At 48.6% G+C, this 24,348-nt stretch overlaps 1 protein-coding gene across 1 annotated transcript in view; it reads right to left on the bottom strand.

Moving 5' to 3' along the window:
- The window catches only part of LOC147691863 (nuclear RNA export factor 1-like), a 964,523-nt gene that overhangs the window by 369,141 nt on the left and 571,034 nt on the right, over nt 1-24,348 (bottom strand). The window contains exon 15 of the mRNA XM_086938137.1: nt 11,020-11,084. Coding sequence (XP_086794263.1) covers nt 11,020-11,084 — 65 coding nt within the window. The remainder of the gene's footprint in view (nt 1-11,019; nt 11,085-24,348) is intronic.

The raw sequence follows: 24,348 nt of genomic DNA, 5'->3' as shown, positions 1-24,348 counted from the left end.
CTTCTCCGTATTCGGAGTCAACGATGTAGACCGGCTCCTCGGGGTTCATGGGCCCCATCGGCGCCGGGACCGGCGTCGAGCGACGCCCGTCCGGCCCCGCGTCGGTGAAGGTAGGGGAACGGCGCCGCCCGGAGCCGGCGCCGGAGCCGGAGCCCCAGTGCCGCCCGAAGCCGGCACCGAGGAACCCGCGTCGCGCGGAGGCGGAGCCGCGGGCAACCCCGATGGAATCGGCGCCGGGTTGGATGGGCGTCCATCCGGCGTCGACCCCGAAGGCCCTAGCGGCGCCGGGATCGGCGCCGCCGGAATCGGAGCATCCGACGGCGTCAAGGTAGGGTCAGCAGAACCGCTAGGGCCCCCGGACGGGTTCACTGGGCCCGTAGGCGCCGTGGAACCCGCCGGAGGAGACAGGGCCCTCATGGCCATGAGGAACGCCTCTATCTCCTCAGGCGTCGCACCGTGCCCAGGGACCTGAGGGTATGGGGCAGGCCGCGTCGGCGACTCTCGCGGAGCCGCGGGGTTGGGGTCACCCGAACCCCCGGCCGCATCGCGCGAGCGTCGGGGGGAGTCGGGGGTACGATGACGACGCCCCGACCTCTTGTGTTTCTTACCTGACGAGGATGACGAGTGGTGTCGACTTCCGGAACGCTCGGCGCGGCCCCGCGACCGCTCCCTCGAACGCTCTCTCGACCTCCGGCCGGACCGGGACCGCTCCCGGTCCCGACGTGGGGCCGACACCCGGAGCTCCAGTAGCTTGCGGGACCGCTCCCGTCTAGCTTTGCTGGTGAGGGCCCGGCAGTCGACGCAGGAGTCCACGTCGTGGTCGGGGCCCAGACACCGGAGACAGAGGCGGTGATGGTCTGTGACCGACATCGTGCGCTCACAGTCATCACAGTGCTTGAACCCAGGCATCCTAACAGGCACAAAGTGATAACAACTCGAAAAAACTTGGTCAAAGACCGGAGTACTGCTCTTCAGATCTGCGTCCACTGGCGCGGAAAAAAGAAGAACTGACGTCAGCGCGCGGAGGCGGCGTCTATATACTTCAGCGACGTCATCACGGCGCACGACGCCAACGACGGACGCGGAGCCGCAGGGGACGCCTGCAGACGACGCCTACCGACGCACAGGGGTACTGCTACGCAAAAGTTTCCGGATCCAGACTGACGCCTGGGGATATTCTAAGGTAAGGAATCTAACACTAACGTGTTTCTTTCAGATACTGAGTTTTCAGGGTATCCCTGAACAGCAACCTGTACTGCTCAGTGGTTAGGCCAAACCCATCAATCAGTGTATTTTTCAAGACTTGGTAATTGTTAGCATCCTCCACTCTAGTAGTGAGGAGCTTGTCTCTACCTTTACCTTCAAAGGAGAGCCACAAGATAGCTGCCCACTGACTCTGGGGAACACCCTGCACAGTGCAGGCCCTCTCCAAAGCAGTAATCCATTTGTGGATGTCATCCCCTTGTTTAAAGGGGGGTACTATCTTACCCAGGTGCTTTGTATCAAAACTCCTTTCCCTATTGCTAGGTATAATGCTGCCACCAGTGGGGACTACCCCACTTAACTGTTGCTCTCTAGCAAAGGCAAGCCTCTCTTTGGCCAGGGCAAGTTCTTCCCTTTCAATTCTCAGATTGACTGCCCTTTCTTTAGCTTCATACACTCTTCTCTGAGGGGAAGTCATCCCTCTGTGAGAAGAGCTTTGAGAGCCATTGGTTTGAATAGATCTGCCAGAGCCTCTTGATAGAGATCTGGCTCGTCCATTCCCAATGTTAAGCTGACCTGAGAGTGGCCCCAGGGGTCCCCCAGTACCAATCTCATGTCTGCTTAAGTTGGACCTGGTTAGTCTGCTGACTTCTACCTGTCCCTTATCTGCCTCATCCCCAGAGGGATCCTCATCCTCCTCCCCCTCTTCAGTCTCAGCTGAGAGGTGGATTAGGTCAGGGTCTCCTCTCCCTCAAGGGGAGGCATGCTTCCATCTGGATTAGAAGAGCTAAGAAGTTTCCCAGCTTTTCTGGCATCATAAGTCTCTAAGAGACCAATCAGAAAGGAAGTTGTGGGGTTCGACCCCTGTCTTATCTTCCTGGAGGTACACACCTGACGCAACTCCTGGAAGCTAAGAACAGTATATCTGGAAGTGGGGACCTGTGGAGGGTCCACTGACACAAGGGGAGACTCAGAGTTTCCTCCTTTGTCTGACATACTGTTTCTAGTGTGGTGTAAGTGATGCACCTACCTACACTATGTGTTTGCCTACTGATCCCTTGCTAAGAGCTGCAGCCAAGGTGTGCTAAGCCTTGAGGAGCTGCAACAGCTGGTTCAGTAGAACTCAGAGTATTCTAAGCTAAGTTATATGTACCTGAAGTACTTATGTGATCTTTCAACAAGATATTCTTAGGATACGTGTGGTAAAACAACAGCAAGCTCAAATCCCAACCGCTGCTCACCAATGTGAGAAGGTGGCCTGATATGCAGTGCTCACTATTCTAGTGAACACTATGTATCAGTCCAGCAACCCTTATTGATGATTGGTTGTAAGTCAACCTTATAGACCAGCTATCCTAGTAGCGTGGATACGAGCAGTCTAAGGCTAAAGACTCGAGAGGGCGTGTTAAGCCAGCTGTTATACCACACATATACCCCTTGAACACCAAGTGAAAGGACACCACACAAGTGTTATGAAAATAAACAGTATATTTATTAAGAATCACAACAGCCCTGTACTCTTTATGAGGACAGGGTACTAAGCACAAAACAAAACTCTTACGAAAATACTTAAGTTAGCACAGTATATACAAATGCCCGAGGGGCACGGAAAACCATATACTCTGAAAGTGGAATGCGAAATTACTAGTAGGTAAGTACAGTACTAATAGGCTTAGGAATCGCTAGGACTTGACTATAGAATCTTCAGATTACTTCTAGGAGGCCTAGGGGACTCGGGTGCAGAGTGTGCACTCTCACGCGTGATGCGGGACAAAGTCTATGGTAGCTAGTAATGACAAAGTTAGTGTTCTCGGGCGAACCCGACCTGGTAGGGAGAAAACGAAAGTGGATCCTGACCCTTGGATAGTGAGACTATGCTGGGGCACCGAAATGCCGAAGTTACCTAGCCCAGGGGCTGCAGCTGCATAGGTCTCAAAAGACGTCGGGAATCCTCGTTGCCGGACCAGGAGCCTGGAAGAAAGAAGTTGCTGGCAGGCGACCAGTGAAGAAAGTTCGATGGATCCAAGCCTGGATCGGAGGAAGATGACACCTGAAAGCAGAGGGGACCAAGTTCGAGACTACTAGCCAGTAGTCAGTGGGCACCAGGAGGGCACCGGGTGGTAGCCACCTCGACTAGGTGAGTGGGTGACGCTGTGTTCGCAGATCTCACGGACCAGGAGGCGTTGTCGGCGACCAGGCTGGAGGAGCGAGCTGTCCCACGATGGATGAAGCTGTCGGCGTCGCTGGACCCAGGATTGGGCAACAAAGCCTTGGCAAATTCAAGCCCACGCGGTGGACTCAAAATGGCGTCTGGAGTGGACCAGGAGGGTCCGGGGTGCCTCTCTTGAAGAAGGAAGCAAGGGCCAGTCTGGAGCAACCAGACCAGCAGCAGTGATGTCGTTGGGCGTCGTTAAGAAGGCCACAAGCCAGCCGGCTAGTAGCCAAACAACGCAGTGAGCGGGCAAAAGCAGAAGGGCCCCACGCAGATCGTGGAGATGCTGGAGGGCTGATCTTCGGTGCTGGGGGTTGGGGCTTCTCGGACCCCAAAGCACTCACCAGTGGAGCACAGGGTGGGCTTGTTGCAAAGAAGTCGTGCAGTCTTGGCGATCGTCGGTCCCTCGAGGTCTCGTCGCACTCACAGTTCTCAGCTTTGCTGTAGAGGTGAGTAGAGGTCAGAGGTGCCAGGGAAGCCGGGTCTCGTCGAGCTGGGTCGTCGGATTCGTGAAGAAGGACTTGCAGCAGACCGCAGTGTTCTTAGGATGGTGCCCGCTTGATGCAGGGTGACTACTCCTTAGCCACAAGGGAGAATCTTGAAGAAGGAAATCTTGATGTCTTTCGCAGAAAGTCGTGTCTTGATTCCAAAGATGATCTAATCTTAACAGGGGGCCCGCTCCTATCTTTATACTAAAAAAAAGGGGCTGACCCGGTGACTAGGTCCTGCCTATGGGTGGGACTAGGAGGGGGGTGGTTACACCCCTCTGCCATGCCGGACTTTCCCCAGGCCAGGGGCTGGTGTGCCCCTGGAACTGGTTCTGACCGGCCTATGCGTAGTGAGCACCGGGGTGCCACTCAGCAGTCACCTTCCTGTAAAGCCCTGCCTACCCAGGATACACAAAACCATGTCTGGGACGGTGCTAGCACCGCCCCTGACAGGAAACCCTTTGTCCGGGCTCCCCTTGCTGGAAGGACTCCCAGCTGCAGGGGGTCAGACTCGTGTCTGTGGTGGCAGCATCCATTTTGTGGAGCTGAGGCTTCGTTTAACTTTAACCGGGGTTCACAGTTACATACATGTCGTGTCCCTCTAGAAGGGTGGAATGCTAACCCCGTCGCCAGAATTGGCGAGGGGTTAGTATTCCAATTCGTATGACACCTTACTCGACATGTTTTGATAAAGCAATACCAAAGATAGCATTTAACCGCGAGGATTATAATGCACTTAAGAGTATATGGTATGCGATATCATGGAACAGCTATTAGGACTTGGTTCCGCAAGCTGCAGACAGGCTCAGCTCATGCCAGAGCACCATCTCACACGATTCCAAGCACTCTGCCTTCAGGATTGTCAAGGCCTGCCATAGGAGTGACTGATAGGAATCTGTGTGTCCATTTTAGGGTTAGATATAGGTATACTATATCTACAGCAAAGGGTGATTACACGACTTTGCCCCAGCTGTCATGCAGCCAATTGTGTCAAATTTAGGAGGCCAGCCAGGGGTGGCATAATACATGCTTCAGCCCCTGGTAGGCCCTGGGTACACCTATGCCCTGAGTTACAGGGTCTGATAAGGTGGCCCAGTACCAATTGGTAAATGCACCTAGGGTACATGTTGTAATTTAGAGAGAGAACAGCCAGGCTGTGGGTCTGATTGGCAGGCCCACAGCCAGAGAAAGTCGTAAACCAGTGAAACAAAAGCAAAAAATCTGGGTGATCATAGGATTGCAGACCCTACTCTCCTACAGAAGCAATGGGAGCACCTGTTGGAGGGTGACCATGTGGAAGTGGTCTGACTGAATATAGAGGTTTAGTGGTCTAAGGTCCAGTATTGGCCTGAGAGAGCTGTCCTTTTTTGGAATTAGGGGACTGGTTATATTGCATGTTTTTGTAACAGGGAGAGAACCTCTTGTTTTAGTTGAGTCAGATGTTCTGATGACATTGGACGTTGTCTGGGAGGGATATTTGGGGGAGTGGAGGTGAGTTCTAGGCAATAGCCATACTGGATAATTTGTCTTACTACTTGTCTGTTGTGATGGAGTTCCAGACAGGTAGGAACAGGTAGGAACTGTGAGAGACGTCCCACCACAGGAGTGGAATGGTCAGGGGGTAGCGTAGGAAAGTCACTGCTGGTGGTAGGGGAATTGCAGGTGTTGCTACCTCTGGCTCTTCTCGTATGATTGGTTCCTCTGTATCCTCCCCGAAAATATTCTCTGGAGGAGGTAGATTGATTGGGGCTTTTGTAAGATGAGGAGGGATTGTCTGACGACATTGTTTTGGAGCCACCCTTGTAAAAGGAGCGGCGAAAGGAACCCCTTTTGGAAGGTAGTTGCAAGGCCCCCATGGACTTAGCAGTATCTGTATCTTTCTTCATTTTCTCCAATGAAGTGTCGACTGTAGGTCCAAAAAGATGTTCTCGATCGAAGGGCTGATTGAGTATGGTGGTTGGAACTTCTTACTTGAATCCGGAGATTTGAAGCCAAGCGTGCCTACGCAGTAATATGCTGGTGTTAATGGCACGAGATGCTGTATCAGCTGCATCTAGGGCGCTTTTTATGGAGGTGTTAGTTATAAGTTTGCCCTCTTGAATGAGTTAATTGGCCTTGTTTTTGTGTTCCTCTGGTAAATACTGCATTAGTTATTCCAGCTCGTCACAGTGCGCTCTGTCGTAGCGGGCTAGCAATGCGCCAATGGTTAGCAGCCTGTGACGCAATTCTTTTCCCTTACGCGTCTATAAGCTTTGACTCCTGTAGCTTGCGAATTAGCCCGTTGCGTTCATTAGACACAACAAGAGAGTCTAAGAGTACCTGGCCTTTGATATACACAGGGTCTGTTGGAGCTGGTTTATATTTTTTGTCCACCCTTGGTGTAAGTATTCAGGCTCTAACAGGGTCTTTGAATACTTCGGTACCGTGTTTTAACATGCCTTTTAGCATGGCAGGGTGTGGGTGGATATTTGTGAGGGTGTGAACGTTTCCACTAAAAAGTCCTCTTCTAGGGGATCAGTGTGTAGTTCCACCCCATGGTAGTGAGCAGCCCTATTAATAATTTGTGCAAAACCCATGTTATCATCAGGTGGAGATGGCCTGGTGGGGTACAGCTCAGGGTCATTGTGTAGATCTGGATCTTAATCATAGTTATCCCATGGGTCTGTGTCCTGTGGTGTCTTCTGGTTATCATCATCCCTTAGTGTATCCCCATCCCCACCGTCGTCATCATCCTGTGTTACAGGTGAGTGCGTGGGATGGTGAGTTTGCTGGTGAAATAAATAAGTAAGGATCAGGAGGAGGAGAAGAGGGAAGTATATAAGAAGGAGAGGGGTTAGTACCCATGTCCTTGCATTTGAGAGGTATGCTAGAGTCCTCTAGGGAGTCTAATTTCCGTTTCTTAGGAGGTTTTGGTGAGAAGGTGGCAAGTTTCAGGGTCAATATTAAGTGCTTTATGTTTCAGTTTCATAGACGGGCCGAAGGGCGGGGTGTCTGAAATTTGTTCATGGTGTCGACCTGAGCCCGAGGGCAAAGGTGTTACCGGAGACTTAGGTTTGGGTTTGGGTTTGGTGGCGGCTTGGGGGTTGGTACTAATGATCCATTGAGCCGGGTGACGTTCGGCTTGTCTTCCTCCGAGTCATCGGCTTCGGACACAGAGATATCAGTCAGTCAAAAACGTTATTTAGATTTTTAAAAAATCATAAAAGTTATACAAGATACAGAACAATAAAATCAGAGGGTCTCCACGTACCGGTTTTATAAAATAACAATCGGCCTGTAATTTCATGATATAACAATAAATATTTGAAATCATAGGTAGCACCATTTTAACAGTACATTTTAAAATGTCATTTCCACATTTGGTATTTATACAGTAAGGTGCAAGTGCAAAGTGCTAGATTTTAAAAGGAAACTGCAAAACTTAGGCACATAACTATTGACCAGTCATTTTATTTTTCCAGCGTATCACCCATACCCAGCCCAAAAACTTTGCAACAGCGATGACAATAGGTCCCTCCAAAGATGATTTTAGGATCCTAAAAGCCTCGCTGCTAGACCTGGTCCCTATATTTAAAGGGATAGGTTTCAACCATCTGGACCTTGGTTTATGATACAAAGGACATACAAAAAAGATATGTAACTCGGATTCCTTCATATCCTATTCTGCAGGTTGGAGTTCTGGATGGACCTTAGAACCTGCTTCGAAGATGTCTGGAATCGAGCTGCTGCCCCGGGACATTTTGTTACGTTGAGCCCGACGATCACGGATGGCTTTCTTTGAAGAAACGATGGACAGGCCTTGCAGTGTTTTTCCTCGTGCTCAGGGGAATAGCAGAGGTTACACACTTCGTGTAAATCTGTGTGTGGGAATTTAGCACCATACCCTGGACATTTTTTAAACGGAATCCATTCCATTGACTGCCGGCGTGTTCGTCGCGGGTAGGCCCAACGGCCAGCGTCGAAGCTCTTGGTTGAAGATTATTTGAAGTTGGAGGATGTGCATAGAAAGGGGAACGCGATCGAGAACAATACCGTTGAATGGTGAAGGTTTGCACGTCGAAGGGGGTTCAAAGACGATACTGACCTCATGCCAATCACATGGAACTTGTAATGTCCCTAGCTAAATTCAGTCAGAATGAAGACCAATACAGTTCTTTTAAGGAAGAGGATTGAGCTTAAATGTGGTGGTTTCCATTAGCTATCTTTGCTTGGTCATTCTAATATGACTCAAGTCCATTTGTTATAAGATGGAAGGGCACCAGTTTCAGGTATACGCAGTCTTATTTAGAGTCAAAGTTTTAAGGCGGAGTTCCTTGTCAACTACTGTTAAGATAAAAATCTCATGACTGCTGCGTGAAGCTATGCTGCTCTGCCTTTGTGCATTTTATGGAAACCCTGTGTTTTTTGCCACAGGGAGTTCAACAAATCTACATGGCTGTTGGAGGTACTTTCTTTGTCATACCTTTTTGTTGGCCCCTCTAATGTCACAGGATAACCAAAGCGCACCTATTGAGAGTGCACAATGCAGTCTACCTGGAGGCTGACAGTAGTGCCAAAATGTTTCCTTCACAATTTCCCCATTTTCTAGAACCAGCAGAAGAAAAGCATATGAGGTTGAGTTTCTCACTGCACTATCTGCTTGAGGCCTTTTCTTGGGGCCCATGGGCATTCAATGACTACTGCACAGCATCCTCTGCAGGTACAATGGTTTAGTCAAGGTTACAATACTTCTGCCCTCCAATCAGACAGTCATGCCACTGCCTTGGGCACTTGACTAGCCCAGGGTAGCATTGATAAAAGGCAAGCCTTATTCAAGGAGGCAGAGGGCTTAGAACCTATGATTCAATATGAAATGGTAAATACAACTCAATCATTTCAATGCTCAAACAGTGCTTTACTTCAATTGAAAAAGCAAAGTACTTTACTTAACAGGAGGATAAATGGTACAGTAAAAATAGAAATCTAAATAAATAGCATTCAACCATACACATTATAATTGTTTATTACCGCTAAGCACTTGATTTCTATGAACATTGCCCAGTAGATAGTCTCTTCATAAGGGTACAGGTAAAAAATAAATGTGCCCGTGCGTGTATTAGAATCACACTGCCAGTCACACCATAATATGGATTGAGGGGATAGACAGCACACTTACTCAGAAAAGGGGTGGAGGACCATCTTGGAGATCCTCTAATATTAGCACAGCTCTAATTTTGTTGAATATATTTTATTGATTTTATTTCTTACAACATACAATCACAACACATTACAATGCTCCCAGCAGTAAACTTATACATACCATCCCCCCAATCCTTCATTACAATCACGTATTGCGGTGATACATTTAGAAACATTAGTCACATATTACATTGCACAGGGCTAATAAGAAGGTAATATGAAAAGCATAAAATAAACTTAATTAAGCTCGACCTACCCAAGCGTTGCTGTGCTGTTAAGAATGCATTCCCACTGCACTTCTCAGTGGATACGATGCGGGGGGAGCTGTGTGATAGTGGTGACAAGTTCTCTGCATTATGGTTCGTGTTTGTAGAAACAGTTGGTGTTGTGATAGTCAGTTGTGAGTAATTTGCTGTGTCTACGAGTTGCGAGGGCAGCATGTGGCCCCTGGTCTGTGTTTTGCAGCATGGCTATGACTTGCGGACTTGCCAGTCCCACCGTTGTTACTAGACCTTGATTAAATGACACGACATTCTGGATGTCTCTGCATGCATGCATTATGTTCCGGATACATTCCAGGATAAGGATGAGATATTCAAAAGCTTATAATCCGAACAATCAAACAAACGTGTCTTACGGTTAAGCCGTTTCGACACCAAAATCTAAAGACCAATTGCATATGAGGAATAAACAACCCAATGACAATATGGTTGAAATAAAGATGGGTGAATGTAGGTAAAAAAAAGAAAAAAGGGGAAAAAGAAAAATGGAAAAGAAAAGGGTGGTAGGTGCAGGTAGTGGGGGCATGTCTCTCTCGTGGCGTGTGTCATTAGCACAGCTCTAATCTCAACGAAGTTAAAAACAACCTGCAGCACCTCCAGTGGGGTGCTATAGTAGGTCAATCAAAATGCTGCAAAGGTACCACGAGGTGGCAGAAGAGAGACTATACCAAAAAGCATTAAACAAAATACATGCATCTGCCTGAAAAATAAAAATGTGGCATCATAAACAATGTGACCAAGGAAGAGCCACACAAGGAAAGAATAATTTCAGATCATTGTGGACATCGCAAAGGTTTTCTGGATATTTGGCTGTAAACCCACAGGCCTCACCCAGGGCAGGATTGGGTTGGGTGAGTGCACATGCGCAAGTCCTGCTATGCTGATGCTCTCCTGGGAAGAACCACACTAGAAAAGGACTACTATAAAAAAACAAACACACCAGATGAGGACTACTTTCAACTTCGCCCATCCGAATGAAATTGAAATTACATTTACAGTAAAAGTTTATCTATAAAAAAAAGAAGAGTTTTGATAAAGTATGAGAATAGTGTAGATCAGAGTAACAAACTAGGATAAAGGTTGCATTGCTTAAAGATCTATATGGGTGTGTGGTGGGGATAATCTACACAGTCCATAGAGGGACCGGAGCTTTATTTCTTTGCCCAAGCTTCGAGAGATAGCCTATGTTAAGTTCCTAGTGATATGGAAAGACTACTAAGTGCTTATTCTAACAAGCTCAAAGGATGTAGGAGAAAGTAAGAAGTGGGAACTGGAGGCAGGAGACTAGTCTCAGCAGTGCAACAGAACGAGAAGTGGATTCACAGGAGAGATCACTGATCCAATAACCTCCTCTTGGAGCATAACAGGATACAAGGTCAAGGGTTCCTGTGGCATTCTAGATTAACAGACTAGATTAAAGTGGAGAATGAAAAGCCCCGAACAGGGGTTGAAATCAGTTTGAACACGGATCAATTCACTGAGCTGGGCGCCACGCTCTGTAATTTTCTGTTCTCAGACTCCTACCCACCTCATTCCCAACCCACTCTGAGGCACACAGCAGTTCCTGTGAAAGAAGAACGGAATCCCTTATAGGATTATTGGTTACAAACACACACCTGTATGAAGGAGTTTAAGACACAAGGACATTGTCACTTACTGGGATCCTTCTGTTTCCTCACATTTCGGCTGTGTTTGAAGTAGGCATACAGGGTACTCCTTAAACTGGAAAAAAAGTAAAAGGTCAAAAAGGGACGCCCTTTCTTCCTTTCATCAACCCCACACCCCTTCCAGAAACCAGGACCTCCCATAAAGGACAATGCCATTCTCTCCCTGGAAAGGCAAAGGAGCCATATAAGCTAAATACTCAATCATTGCACCAAAAATTAGTCACGTCAACAAACCCACACAAGGAAAAGTTACTTTCTTGTATTCCTTTTTCTGCATCACACATATCCCTCCACTGAAGTCATAAATGTAGAATATTTCCATGCATTTACGGGGATACCCAGAACACCTTATCATCAATTATTTAAAGTCAATCTTTAGATGGAGGTAGCCACCTCAAAATCCATAAAATGAGTGTTACCTCCATTAAAGTACGAGTTACTTACCTTCGGTAACGATGTATCTGGTAGAGACGATTCTAGTCTCAGATTCCTTAATGTAGAATTATCCCCAGGCGTGAGACTGGATCTGGAAAACTGGATCTGCGTGCCGGGGGGACGGCATCACGTGACTCCACCCTGACGTCCTCCGCGTCCGTGACGTCAGCGAGGATACATAAGTTCCACCCCTGCGAGCCTACGTCAGTTTTCTTCTGAGAACTTTTCTGCGCCACACCGCAGAGCCATCACTAACAAAAACTGTGAGAATACTGGAACAGTGTGCGAAAAAGCCCCGCTAAACAGAAGGGAAAGAAAAAATGGTGAGGAACAGAGCCATCCAGAATAGAGCCAGGTACAGAGGCACCAAGATCTGGAATGAAAGAACAGGGCACCGCTACTGGAAAGCAATCCTGCAAACAAATACAACAGCCTCGCCGGGGCAGAAGCATGTGAAAATACACAGCACACCAAGAAGTCTGCAGCCACCGCCCGTAACAGAAAGGGACACCAAGGTCAGAACGGAGAGCAATGACCATTCACCTCAGACAACACCAGCAGGGAGAGAGTCTCCCAAACGCCAAAGTCGAGACCAGCCAAGGCACCTCAACCCCAAGGACTGCCAAAGGTAGAAGTGCAAGCAACAAAAAAAAGAAGGAGCACGAGTGAACCCCACACTGGAGATCAGGGTGTAGGGGCGCAGAAGTGCCTATAAAGTCAAGAATGGAAAAACAACAAGGCGAGAATCCCCCGAAGGAGGGAGTAAGAACGACACTCGCAAAAGTCAACCACCCGGAGGCAGGCGAGTGCAGAAGACCCAGAGGGCCCTCGCAGTATGGGGAGGAAGAGCGAGTCGTGAAGGAATCTGCGGCTGTAATCGTCTCTACCAGATACATCGTTACCGAAGGTAAGTAACTCGTACATCTGATAGAGACTACTAGCCGCAGATTCTTTAACGTAGAATAGATACCCTAGCCATACCCAAGGGGAATGAGGGTCTGAAGGGGACCTCCCCAGCCCAGGCGAACCCAAGACTCCGACAGGTGAAAAAATTGCCAGGACAGGGAAATAACCCAGTCCTCCCCAACAGGGGATGAGCCACAGGGACAGGGGAAAAAGCCCAGTCCCCCCACCAAGCAGACTAGAACCTCAGCATCGCGGAGAACACCGCTCCACAGGGAATGTGTCACCACGACAAGCGGTAGCCCGCCCTCACCAAGCAGGAGAAGGAAGGGCAATACGAAAGGAGGCCATCAGCCAATTTACCAGGGACCTTCGCCTGAAGCCCCAGGTACAGGCAAGACGAAAGGAGACTAGTAGCCAATGTACCAGGGACCTCCATCGGAAGCCCCAGGTACAGGCAATACGAAAGGAGGACAGCAGTCAATGTACCAGGGACCTCCAGCAGAAGCCCCAAGGCACAGGCAAAATGAAGGGAAAGGAGGTCAGCAGCCAATGTACCAGGGACCTCCACCAGAAGCCTCAGGTACAGGCAATGCAAAAGAAGGCCAGCAGCTAAAGGACCAGGGACTACCCCCGAAAACCCCAGGTACAGGCAACGGAGGGGAGCGCCAAGGAAGAAGAGCAACCAAGAGACTCCAAGGAGAAGAGCAGAAAACGAGGGCAAATACCCTCCACCGGGAACACACCCAGTGAAGAGGGCAGCAGAACTCAACACAGCTGGACGACAACAGGGCAGACAGAATAGCACCTCAGTAAAAGGGCAGGTGAAAGAGAACGACATAGTCTGAGAAGGCTCTCGAAAAACCAGAAGTAGGGAGGCCAGGCCTTCCTCCAAGTCCCCTGGCCGTGGACCAGAAGAATCGGCGGGCGCAGCTGGGCCCCAACCAGCCACCAGCAGGAAATAAGAGGAGAAACAAATAGAAAGAACAAAGTCGTCAACACAGGAAATGAACCCTTCTGAGCGGCAGACTAATAGGGCAAAAACACTGCAGCCTAACGCCTCAGCTGCCCAAGAACACGCACCAGTGGCATACAACAGCACCAGGAAGGCAAGGAACCCACAAATGGGAGTCCACACCTTCTCAGAATAAAGAAGGCTATCCAACAGCTACAAATACCCCACGCAGGGTAGGACACGGCCCAAGAAGAATGGGACCACTCTTAGGGAAGAAATCCCGCATCAGAGAACAAATTAGAAAACCTGAGGCAGAAACCACAGAAGTCTTAGTAAGCAGCCAAAAAGAAACACTCTTAGATAACCGGGCAGAACCAGTAGCCAACTGAAGAGAAAGGCCAACTCAGGACCTCGAGGGCACAGTGTCTCTCACAGAAAGTGTAACGTTCACCCAAACACCAGATTCTAGGAGCAGTGGGACAACACCTCCCACGAAGACCGGGAGGAACAACAAAATCAACTACTGAGGAGGGGGAGGAGGACGAAGCCCCGGAAGAAGAAGCTGAATGGCAGAGTCCGCATGAGTGTTAAACAGAAGGACCCTGTCAAAGGGCAGATCAAACAGACATTCCCTGATATTTTTTAGGAAAAACAGCATCATGCAGCCATGCATGGAGACGTATACCACAGAAGTGGCCATAGCACGGCCTAGCCCATCTGCAAAATCCAAGGCCGCCGAAAGAGTAAATGTGACCAACTCCCTACCATGCAACACATGGCTCCGTAGGTCAGCATGGGAACCCTCATGAGAGACATGAGAACGAAGGGACTCCACAGAGTCCCACAGACTGCAAGTAGCCCTGGTCAATACACACAAAGTGTTAAGCACCCGAAAGGCAGCGCTAGAAGAAGCAAAGACATTACGCCCCCATGAATCCATCCACCGGGCTTCCCTAGACGGACAAAACAACACCACAGGCAAACACGGAAAGGCATTCCGCAGAAGAGAGCCTTGAGTAGAAGGGTGGAAGGAAAGACAAATAGGGTCTTGCGGAGGAGGACGGTGACGATGCAGAAGTGCCTGAAGCACCGGAGCACCCGTGGCAGGGCGCCCCCAAGCTCCCATAAACGAATTGTGGAGTGACGCTTCAAAGGGGAAGAACAACTCCCGTCCACCAGAGCCCTGATGGAGAACTTCCAAAAGGTTGTCGGTAGGAAATGGAGTGACAGGGTCACCCATCCGCAGAATACCAGTGGCTGTGGAGATGGCCCGAACAAAGGCAAGACTAGCCTCCGTAGGGCGCTGCGGAGGAGAAAGTAATTCCTCTGTGGGTGACGGCTGCAAGCTGAGCCGTCAGTCCCCATGTCCAGGGGGAGTGGCTAGCTCCGGAATAGTGGGGCATCCACATATGAATGAGGAACCTGAGGAGCTCCAGAAGGCGGAGAGACCGGGGAAAAAGCCACCTGCGAGCCAGGGAAAGAAGGGTTCGAGGACTTAGGCTGTGGGGACAGCGAGGAGCCCTCCCTAGAAGATGCCGGTGAAAAGGCACCAACAGATGGCTGACCACTGGAGAAGAAGGGACCTCAGGGGAGGAATCCAGAACCCGATGCCGGCGAGGCTCCGTGGAGTCCACCACCGGCGCCTGATCGGCGTCAGGGGAGTGGGCAGTCGTGGTGACAGCAAGACTCCTGCCACCACGTGCTCACCATGAGGGTGAGGCGGGGTCGATGCCAGAACGGCGTCGGCTCGGCCTCAGATGGAGCAGCCGCCCGCGTTGAGGACTGAGGGGGACTCTGGAAAGCACCCCAGGTCACTGCCTCTACCCGTGACTCCACCGGAGCCAGGAAGGAGGGCCCCTGGCGCCGAAGCGGCGCTGGCTCGACCTCTGGTAAGGCAGCTGCCTACTCAGAGAACCGAGGGGGACTCGGGGACAAGTTCGGAGTCACAACGGTCTCCTGCGATGCCTAGGGAGCCCCGTAGAGATTTGCGGCGAGGCAGTGATGCCAGGCGCCGACGAGGGGCGCCCCGAAAGACCGCACCTCAACAACACCACTCTCCTACGACCTGGAGCCCAAAAATACGGGCCGGAGCCACCGGCGACTCCACGGAAGACCCATTGTGAGGCAAGCGATCCGTGGACATCTCAGGAGGTGGAGGAAGGGCCAAAGAAGCCAGCAGCGCCACCGCGTAGGCTGTCATTTGGGCCCTATTTGCCTCGATGCCGGGAAACAGCGAGTAGGAAGGCAACAGACGGGGGCGCATGTCCTGGGGGGAAAGACGATGTCACAAACGAAACCGGCGGTTCCTTGCTTCCGAGGTAGGGGACGGACGCTGGGATGACATCCACCTGGAAAAGCGCGCCAACAGCAACTTCATCCAGCGCTCCCGCTGTGACTTAGGCTTTAGGTGCTGGCAGGCGTCGCAGCTCTCCGAGTCGTGGTGCTCACCCAGGCACCACATGTAAATCGGGTGAAGGTCCGTCGCCGACATGGGACGCGAACAGGAGGCACACGTTTTGAAGCCCGAAGGCATGCACATACTGTACACTCTAAGAGGCTTGAAAACATGCCAGGACAAAATCTGGATCCTGGTTGCACGCGGAAAAGAGAAAAAACTGACGTAGGCGCCGGGGTGGGACTTCTGTATCCTCGCTGATGTCACGGATGCAGGAGGACGTCAGGGCATAGTCACGTGGTGTCGTCCCCCCGGCGCGCAGGGATGCTGTGGCAAAAAGTGTTCCGGGTACAGTCTCACGCCTGGGGATAATTCTACGTTAAGGAATCTGCGGCTAGTAGTCTCTATCACATAAACCTTACAGGCCTGTTTTTTACAGAATTTTTGTGAACCATAAAATGGCATGTTTTTGTGGCCACATTGCAGTATGTGACAAGAGGTAATTAGTGTTTATTTATAAAAACTATCAGGCACATACAGAGAGAAAATTGAAACAAGCATTTGCAATCCAATAGGTCTAGCATTTTTTTTTTTTTTTTTAGAGTTAGAGCTATCGGTGTTGTAAATGACAATGTCTTTTACCTATTGTAGGAAGCTGGCTCTGTATATACTATACGAAAGCGAGGTACAGTGTGCACAGAGTCCAGTGGAACCCCAAAGGTAGGCATTGGTAAAGTTAGATAGCACATTACTCTCTATTTGTGGTAGTGTGGTCAAGCAGTAAGGCTTTATTAGAGGACAGTGTTAAGCATTCGTTGTACACACTCAGTCAGCAAATGAATTCACACACTCAGACTGAACTTCAGATCAATTGGTTTTGTATATAAATATTGTTTTGCTTATTTTATTTCCTAGAACCAAGCAAGCCTGGCACAGGTAAGTGATAAATACTTTGCAGTAAATACACAATTGTAACAGTTTGAATTGTAATTGGATATGCACTTTGTTTTGACTTACAGTATTGTCACTGAGAAATGCAATGCTTTGTAAGGAAAATGCTACTTACCAGTATGCATCTGTTCTTGGCATGTAGAGCTGCAGAGTTACACACTGTGCATAGATCGCCACCTAGTGTTGGGCCCGGATGTTTGCAGTTTGTTGTTGTCCTGAAAAGTTCTTTGGAAGTCACGAGATAGGTGACTTCTCCTTAGGACCACATTGCGCATGGGCATCGGCTCCATCCCCAGATTGTTTTTCGCCATTAGGGAAATGATGGAGCTTTGTAAGAAAAGGAAGGATGCCCATGTAATTTGTATCTAATTAAGATAATACTGGAACAGACAAGGATAGCCAGGGAGGTGAGTGGGCATGTGCAACTCTGCAGCTCTACATGCCAAGAACAGATGCATACTGGTAAGTAGCCTTTTCCGTTCAAGGCATGTGAGCTGCAGATTGCACTCTATGCATAGATTGTATAGCAGTACCAACTCTTAGCGCCGACCACCCCTATCTCTTGCAGTAGTTTGGAAAAATGTTTTGAGAACAGTCTGGCCCACATTAGCTTGTTGTTTTGTTTGCACATCTACACAATAGTGTTTTGTGAATGTGTGCGGTGTAGACAATGTAGCTGCTCTGTAGATGTCATCTAGGGGAATGTTCCCTAAAAATGCCATCGAAGCCCCTATTTTTCTTGTAGAGTGGGCTTTGGGAGGAACAGATAACATACGTTTAGCTTTGTGGTAACAAATCTGTATGCATTTGACAATCCATCTAACTATCCCAGATTTTGAAATGGGATTACCCTTGTGTGGTGGTGCTGAGAAAGACACAAAAAGTTGTTTTGTTTTACGAAAAAGTTGTGTCCTTTCTATGTAGTATAGCAATGCTCTTTTGCCATCTAATGTGTGAATAGCTCTTTCTGCTACTGACTGTGGTTGCGAGAAGAAAACGGGCAGTTCCACAGATTGATTGAGATGGAATGGAGAAATTACTTTGGGCAGGAATTTTGGATTAGTGCGTAGAACTACCTTATTTTGATGAATTTGCAAGAAGGGTTCTTGGATGGTTAGTGCTTGTAGATCACTAACTCTCCGCAGACAAGTAATAGCTACTAGGAAAGCAACTTTCCATGTTAAAAATTGTAATTCACATCTGTGTAAAGGTTCAAAGGGAGGTCCCATTAACCGTGTGAGAACAACGTTTAAATTCCACACAGGCGAAGGTGGTACTCTGGGAGGAATTATTCTTTTAAGGCCTTCCATAAAGGCTTTAATGGCAGGCACTCTGAACAGAGATAGATGTTGTCTGTTTTGCAGATATGCTGCTATTGCAGCAAGATGTAGTCTAATAGACGTATAGGCTAAGTTACATCTTTGGAGATGCAGTAAGTATCCTATGATGTGTTGAAACACTATATCACAAATCGTTTCCACTTGGCCGCGTAACATGCCCTAGTGGTTGGACGTCTAGCTTCTTTAATGACATTCATGCAGTCTGGAGGAAGGTTCAGATATCCAAATTCTAGGACTTCAGGAGCCAGATCGCAAGGTTGAGCTGAGCTGGGTCCGGGTGTCTGATCTCTCCACGGTTCTGTATTAAGAGGTATGGAGACAGGTGCAGTTTTTGGTGCAGTACTACAGACAGTTGTAGCAGTGTGGTGTACCACGGTTGTCTGAGCCCACGTTGGAGCAACTAGGATGAGGGTCAGAGAATGCTGCTGTAGTTTGCTTACTACTAGTGGCATGAGTGGTAGAGGTGGAAAAGCTTTCGCAAATCTGTTTGACCAGTTCATCCATATCGCATTGCCTTTGGACAGTGGGTGTGGATATCTGTTGGCGAAGCTTGGGCATTTGGCGTTTTCGTGAGTGGCAAAGAGGTCTATCTGAGGTCCCCACAGCTGAAAGAATAGTTGAAGAACTTGCATAAGAAGTTCCCACTCGTGGGTCTGTTGTTCTGTTGTGTCGGATGACTTAACAGATCTGCTATGGTGTTTTGTACTCCTGGAACATGTTGGGCTAGAAGGAATATGTTTTGAGGTATAGCCCAGCGCCATATGTCCTGAGCTAGTCGAGAAAGTTGCAGGGAGTGTGTTCCGCCCTGTTTCTGAATGTAGTACATAGCTGTCATGTTGTCCGTGCGGACTAACACAGCTTTGTTTGATACTTGCTTTTGGAAAGCTTTCAGCTCTAGGAATATAGCTAGTAACTCCAGATGATTGATATGAAGTAACTTTTGTTGAGGTGTCCACATGCCTTGCATGGTGTGTTGCAGCAGGTGGGCTGCCCAGCCGGAGAGCGATGCGTCCGCTGTCAAGACTATTTGGGGAACTGGTTCTAGGAACGGTTGCCCCTTGGAAAGGTTTTTGGTGTTCCACCACTGGAGAGAGCGATGAGTCCAACCGTCTACCAACACTAGGTCTGTTAATTGACCTTGAGCCTGGTTCCATTGACGTGATAGACACTATTGTAGAGGACGCATTTGAAGTCTTGCATGGGGCACTATGAAAATGCAAGAGGCCATCATCCCTATGAGTTGCATGACCACTCTTGCTGGAAGGGAGTGTTGTGGCTGAAACTTTGTGAGAAGAGTTTGCATGCTGGCTATCCTTACTGGAGTGGGATAAGCTAGCTCTGTTGAGGTGTTCATTGTACCACCGAGGTACTGTTGTACTTTGGATGGTTGCAGATGAGACTTGGTGTGGTTTATTGGTAACCCCAAGTTGTGGAGCAGTTGGATCGTGGAGTGAGTGAGTTCCACACACTGGTTGTAGGAGCTGGCTTTTATGAGCCAGTCGTCGAGGTACGGGAAGACATGTATGTGCTGTCTTCGTAAATGTGCTGCTACTACTGCTAGGCACTTGGTGAATACTCTTGGTGCTGTTGTGACTCCGAATGAGAGTACTTTGAATTGATAGTGCTGCCCGTCTAATACAAATCTGAGATACTTCCTGTGAGCCTTGTGAATGGGAATGTGGAAGTATGCGTCCTTGAGATCTAGAGTAGCAAGGAGGTAGTTTTGTAACAGGAGAGGAAGGAATTGTTGGAGTGTGACCATGTGAAAATGGTCTGACTGTATGTATATGTTTAGCGGTCTGAGGTCCATAATAGGCCTTAGAGAGCCGTCCTTTTTTGGAATAAGAAAATATAGGGAGCAACCCCCTTGTTTTGTTGGTGTAGAGGAACTGGTTCTATTGCACTTTTTTCTAGCAGAGAAATTACTTCTTGCTTTAACAGTGACAGATGTTCTTGTGACATTGGACGCTGTTTTGGTGGTATGTTTGGGGGGGGGGGGGGGGGGGTAGATGTTAGTTCTAGACAGTAACCTGACTGAATAATTTGTCGCACCCACTTGTCTGGTGTGATGTTGATCCAGGCATGAAGGAATTGTTGCAGGCTTCCCCCCACAAGAGTGGAATGTTGGGGGGAAGGAGAGGAAAGTCATTGGGTAGGGGTGGAGGCAGAGCGGGAGTTGTTGGTTTTGCCTCTGCCTTTGTTGTTGTTACCCCTGTAACCCCCTCTCTGGTAGCCCTTAGTGTATGTGGACTGACTGAGGGTTTTGTAGGAAGTGAAGGGGCTTTTGGAGGAGTAGCCTCGTGTGTTGCCTCTGTATGATGAACGACGAAAAGAACGTCTGGGAGCTTGCAGCTGCAAGGCTCCCATTGATTTTGCTGTGTCTGTGTCTTTTTTCATCTTTTCTAAAGACACATCAACATTAGGGCCAAATAAATGTGTCTCATCAAATGGCTGATTGAGGATGGATTTTGAACCTCAGGTTTAAAACCTGAAATACGTAGCCAGGCATGTCTCCGCAAAAGGGTACTGGTATTGATTGCCCTTGAGGCAGTATCTGCAGCATCTAGGGCACAACGCATGGAAGCATTAGTAATATTTTCACCTTCCTGTATGAGTTCATTGGCCCTATTTTTATATTTGTCTGGTAGATGCTGCATTATGGACTCCAGCTCATCATAATGTGCCCTGTCATATCTTGCCAACAACGCTTGGGTATTGGCAATGTGCCAAATGTTAGCTGCCTGTGACGCTGTTCGTTTACCAGAGGTGTCAAGGAGCTTAGATTCTTTATCTGGTGGTGAGGCCTCACCTGATGTTTGTGAATTAGCATGTTTACGTGCATTAGACATTACAAAAGAATCTAGTGGTGCTGGACCTTTGATGTAAACAGGGTCTGTAGGGGCAGCTTTATATTTCTTCTCAATGCGAGGGTTGAGGACCCGAGCCCTGACAGGATCTTTAAAAACCTCTGTTGCATGCTTAATGACGCCTTTAAGCATTGGCAAAATGGCAGTAGACCTTTGTGTGTTATCAAAAGTGTCTAAAAGGAAATCTTCCTCCACAGCATCAGTGTGCATGTCAACCCCATGGTACTGGGCAGCTCTTTGGACTAGTAGGTTAAAACCTATTGTGTCCTCTGGTGGAGAAGGTCTGGAAGGGTATACATTATCTTGTGGGAAGTAAGGTACAACAGGGGTGTTATAATCATCCCAAGGATTAGGTGACTGAGGGGGACTATTGGTCCCTGCTGGGTCGTGGGCACCCCCACCTGTGTCATCAGAGTCTGTATCCACACCATCATCTGGATTAGTGGATGGTGTCGGAGAATGATGTGGTGGAGGAGGTGTAGGAGGAGGAACAGTATGGGGAGGTGGTGGAGAAGGGACCCTTAATGGAGAGGTTGCAGTGTCTCTCTTCTTTGGAGGAGCAGGAGGTGCTGGCGCTTCTGGAGGTCTTTTCTTGGAGCTAAGAGCTAGTTGGCCAGGCTTAGGATCTTTAACAAGCGTTTTTTGGTGAGGATCTAGTGTAAAAAGTTCTTCTGTATAGGGCAGATCCTTCGGCGTCGAAGTTTTCAGTTCCGGAGGTTTTTTCGGCACCGTGTCGGTAGATGGTCTAGGGTCTTTTGGTTTAGAAGTGTGACCTTTTGAAATGTCTTTTACCGGAACATGTTTTTTCGGTTCCGGGTGTTTCTTCGGCTCCGAAGCATGTGAATCGGGGCCTTTAGGTGGTTTTTTACTTGGCTCTGAGTGTGGTTTCGGCATTGATGAACCGCTGCCAGTCTTCGGCGCCGAGTGCTTGGGTGTTTGAGCAGCAGTTGGCGTGGTTGAGGAAGATGGCTTCTTCTTTGGTGTCAGTATCGGATCGGCACCAGGAATAGACTGGCTCGAGCTCAAGCCGCCTGAATGCTTAGTAGGCTTCTTTGCCAGGCCCGAAGGCGGGGCGGTTGAAGCAATCTCTCGGTGTGCACACGGGCCCGAATGTGAGGGTGTGACCGAAGCCTTTTTTGACGGTGTTGAGGAAGGGTTGGGGTCGACGGTCTTACTTACGACTGAGGTTCTGTAAATTACGAATTTGTTCGTGCTCAGCCTCCATTTTAAAGTCGCCGCCATTTTGTGTTGCCCTCACTCAGGCAGCGCGGCGAACGCGATGTTTTTGTCATTTCTGCATTTACGTGTCAGGTGGCTTCTCTGCCTGTGTTTACTAACGAGTGTCAGGGTCTGGCCGAGTACACTAATTCCTGTCTGAGCTGATTAATCCCCGTCCGGACGGTTTGTTGGTCACACCATTCTTTCCTTCAAGTTATCTTATCTGCTGTCTTTCGCTACATGTCTCATGCATTCTCCTGTTTCACGATTGTCCTTCTAAAACATGCAGCTGTGTTTTCTCAACTTGTAAATCGGATTGTGTGGATTAATTTGTAATTTACTTAAGGGGTCGAGTGACAAACATAACCAGGAACTTGAGTTGCTTTAGACTTAAAGCATTGTTTATAACGTTTGCCTATGTCTCATGCTCTTGTGTGATTGCATTTTGCATTGTATTGTACCGAATATAAACCTGTGCGCCACGGAGTTAAGTGGCAGTCTCTTTTGAACCTCGTTATACCAACGACTTCTAAGACCACTGTACTAGCTGCAGCTAATAAATACTATCTTCTACGCCAGACGAAGAGTCCGTGTCTCTGTGTCTGACAAGGCAGGTGAATCCCGGGGATTTCAGGCGTACCCTGCGCCGCCGGGCCTTAAGGCTACGGTTCGCCAACTAGCGCCCAATGTGGGGCGACTTCAGCGGTAGCGGTTGATCCCGAGGGTCGTGAGGAGCCCCGCAAGAAAATTACGGAGGAAGCGCACCACGTGATCGACCCCTGTATGTCGGAAGTGGACCGAAGGTCTTTGACAGCGCGGCTACTCCTCTCCGACGGCTGCTGACGACTGCTGCCCTGATTGTCGCCCTGCCTTGGACCCTTCTGATGATGTTTGGTAAAGCAAGACGATAGACGGACCTTCGCTGGTGTAGGACGATCCTTAGTTATTTGGTGGGTCGCTCCCACAAAACTTTGTTTTGTTTTGTTTTTGTGTTTTTATTCAGGTATTGCAATACCCGAAGCCAAGGGGTAAGTACGTTTGTACTGTTTCATTTGATTTATACCCCTTGTTGTTTGTGAGCAGTCTAGAGAAGTAACGATGCCTGGACTGAGTAAGTTTAAAAGATTTGTGTTGTTTAGGTTGTACGAGGGATTCCCAGTTGGAGGAATCATGTCCGATCCCTCCGGTTGGAACTCCCACTTATGAGCTCTATTTGAAACATGGTATTGGTCCCATTACCTTTAACGAGACATGGGTTCGATACAAGAAAAATAGTGGAGTTTTGAGATGGCCCCAAAATGGTAGTTTTGATCCTGCCATACTAGATAATTTGGAAACGATTCTGTTTAGAAGAAAAGCCCGACCGGCAATGTTTGACTCTTTTCGCCTTTAGCGTAAGGAAGCCAAACAGAAAGAAATTAAACAAGCGAAAAAGGATAAGAAAGCGCAAAACATGTCAATTATAGAGGCTGCTCAGCAGTTTAAAAATAATGAAGTAGACAGTGCGAATGAGATGCTGGAGAGACAACATCGCATGGCAATCGATAGATGCTATCCGATGCTGCCTATTCCCTCTCCAGATAAAAGTAAGGACTTGGAAGAAGATTCCCTAATTGTTTATTGAATTCACCTCCGCCCTATGCCCAAAATCCTAATGCACCTCCGTTACCCCCTCCTAATGCTCAACCAGTGGTTGCTCAATTGCCGATTGTTCAGCAACCGGCTCAGCCTACTAATGCTTCTTTGCCTGCCTCTGCTCCGTCTTTGCAAACTGTAATTCAGCCCCCACCTCCTCTTCAATCCCCTGCTCTTGTTCCTCAGTCGGCTACGTTCCAGTCCCCGTTGCCTTCTACATCTGTAATGCCTCCTGTTCTCTTAAGGGATTCCCCTACCTCACACAGGAGACTAGCAGACGCTGTTTCGAATTTCTTTTCTCCTCTTCTTGGGTCTTTGAACCAATTTCCAGCTTTCTCTAGACGACAATCTCGTTGTCAACTTCCTTTTACAGATAGAAAGTAGTTTTGGGTTCCCTAGCTCGTAAATGGATTGAGAATGGACTAGAATATAGTACAGGGGACATTATGAGTTCCTTTCATCAATGGGTAGAGCCCACACAAAGATATGTTTTTAATGTCATGTGTCAAACTCTTATCAAAGGTTGGGAAGATATGGAGTTAGATACAGTTCCTTCGGAGTTACTGAAATAACAAGCTGATTTTGATAAAGGTTTTATTGTAGGACCACGAGTTGAAGAG

Source organism: Lissotriton vulgaris, chromosome 9 (assembly GCF_964263255.1).
Source record: "Lissotriton vulgaris chromosome 9, aLisVul1.2, whole genome shotgun sequence".
Lineage (NCBI taxonomy): Eukaryota > Metazoa > Chordata > Amphibia > Caudata > Salamandridae > Lissotriton > Lissotriton vulgaris.
The sequence above is the reverse complement of the archived record's forward strand: the minus strand, read 5'-3'. Positions and strand labels throughout refer to the sequence as shown.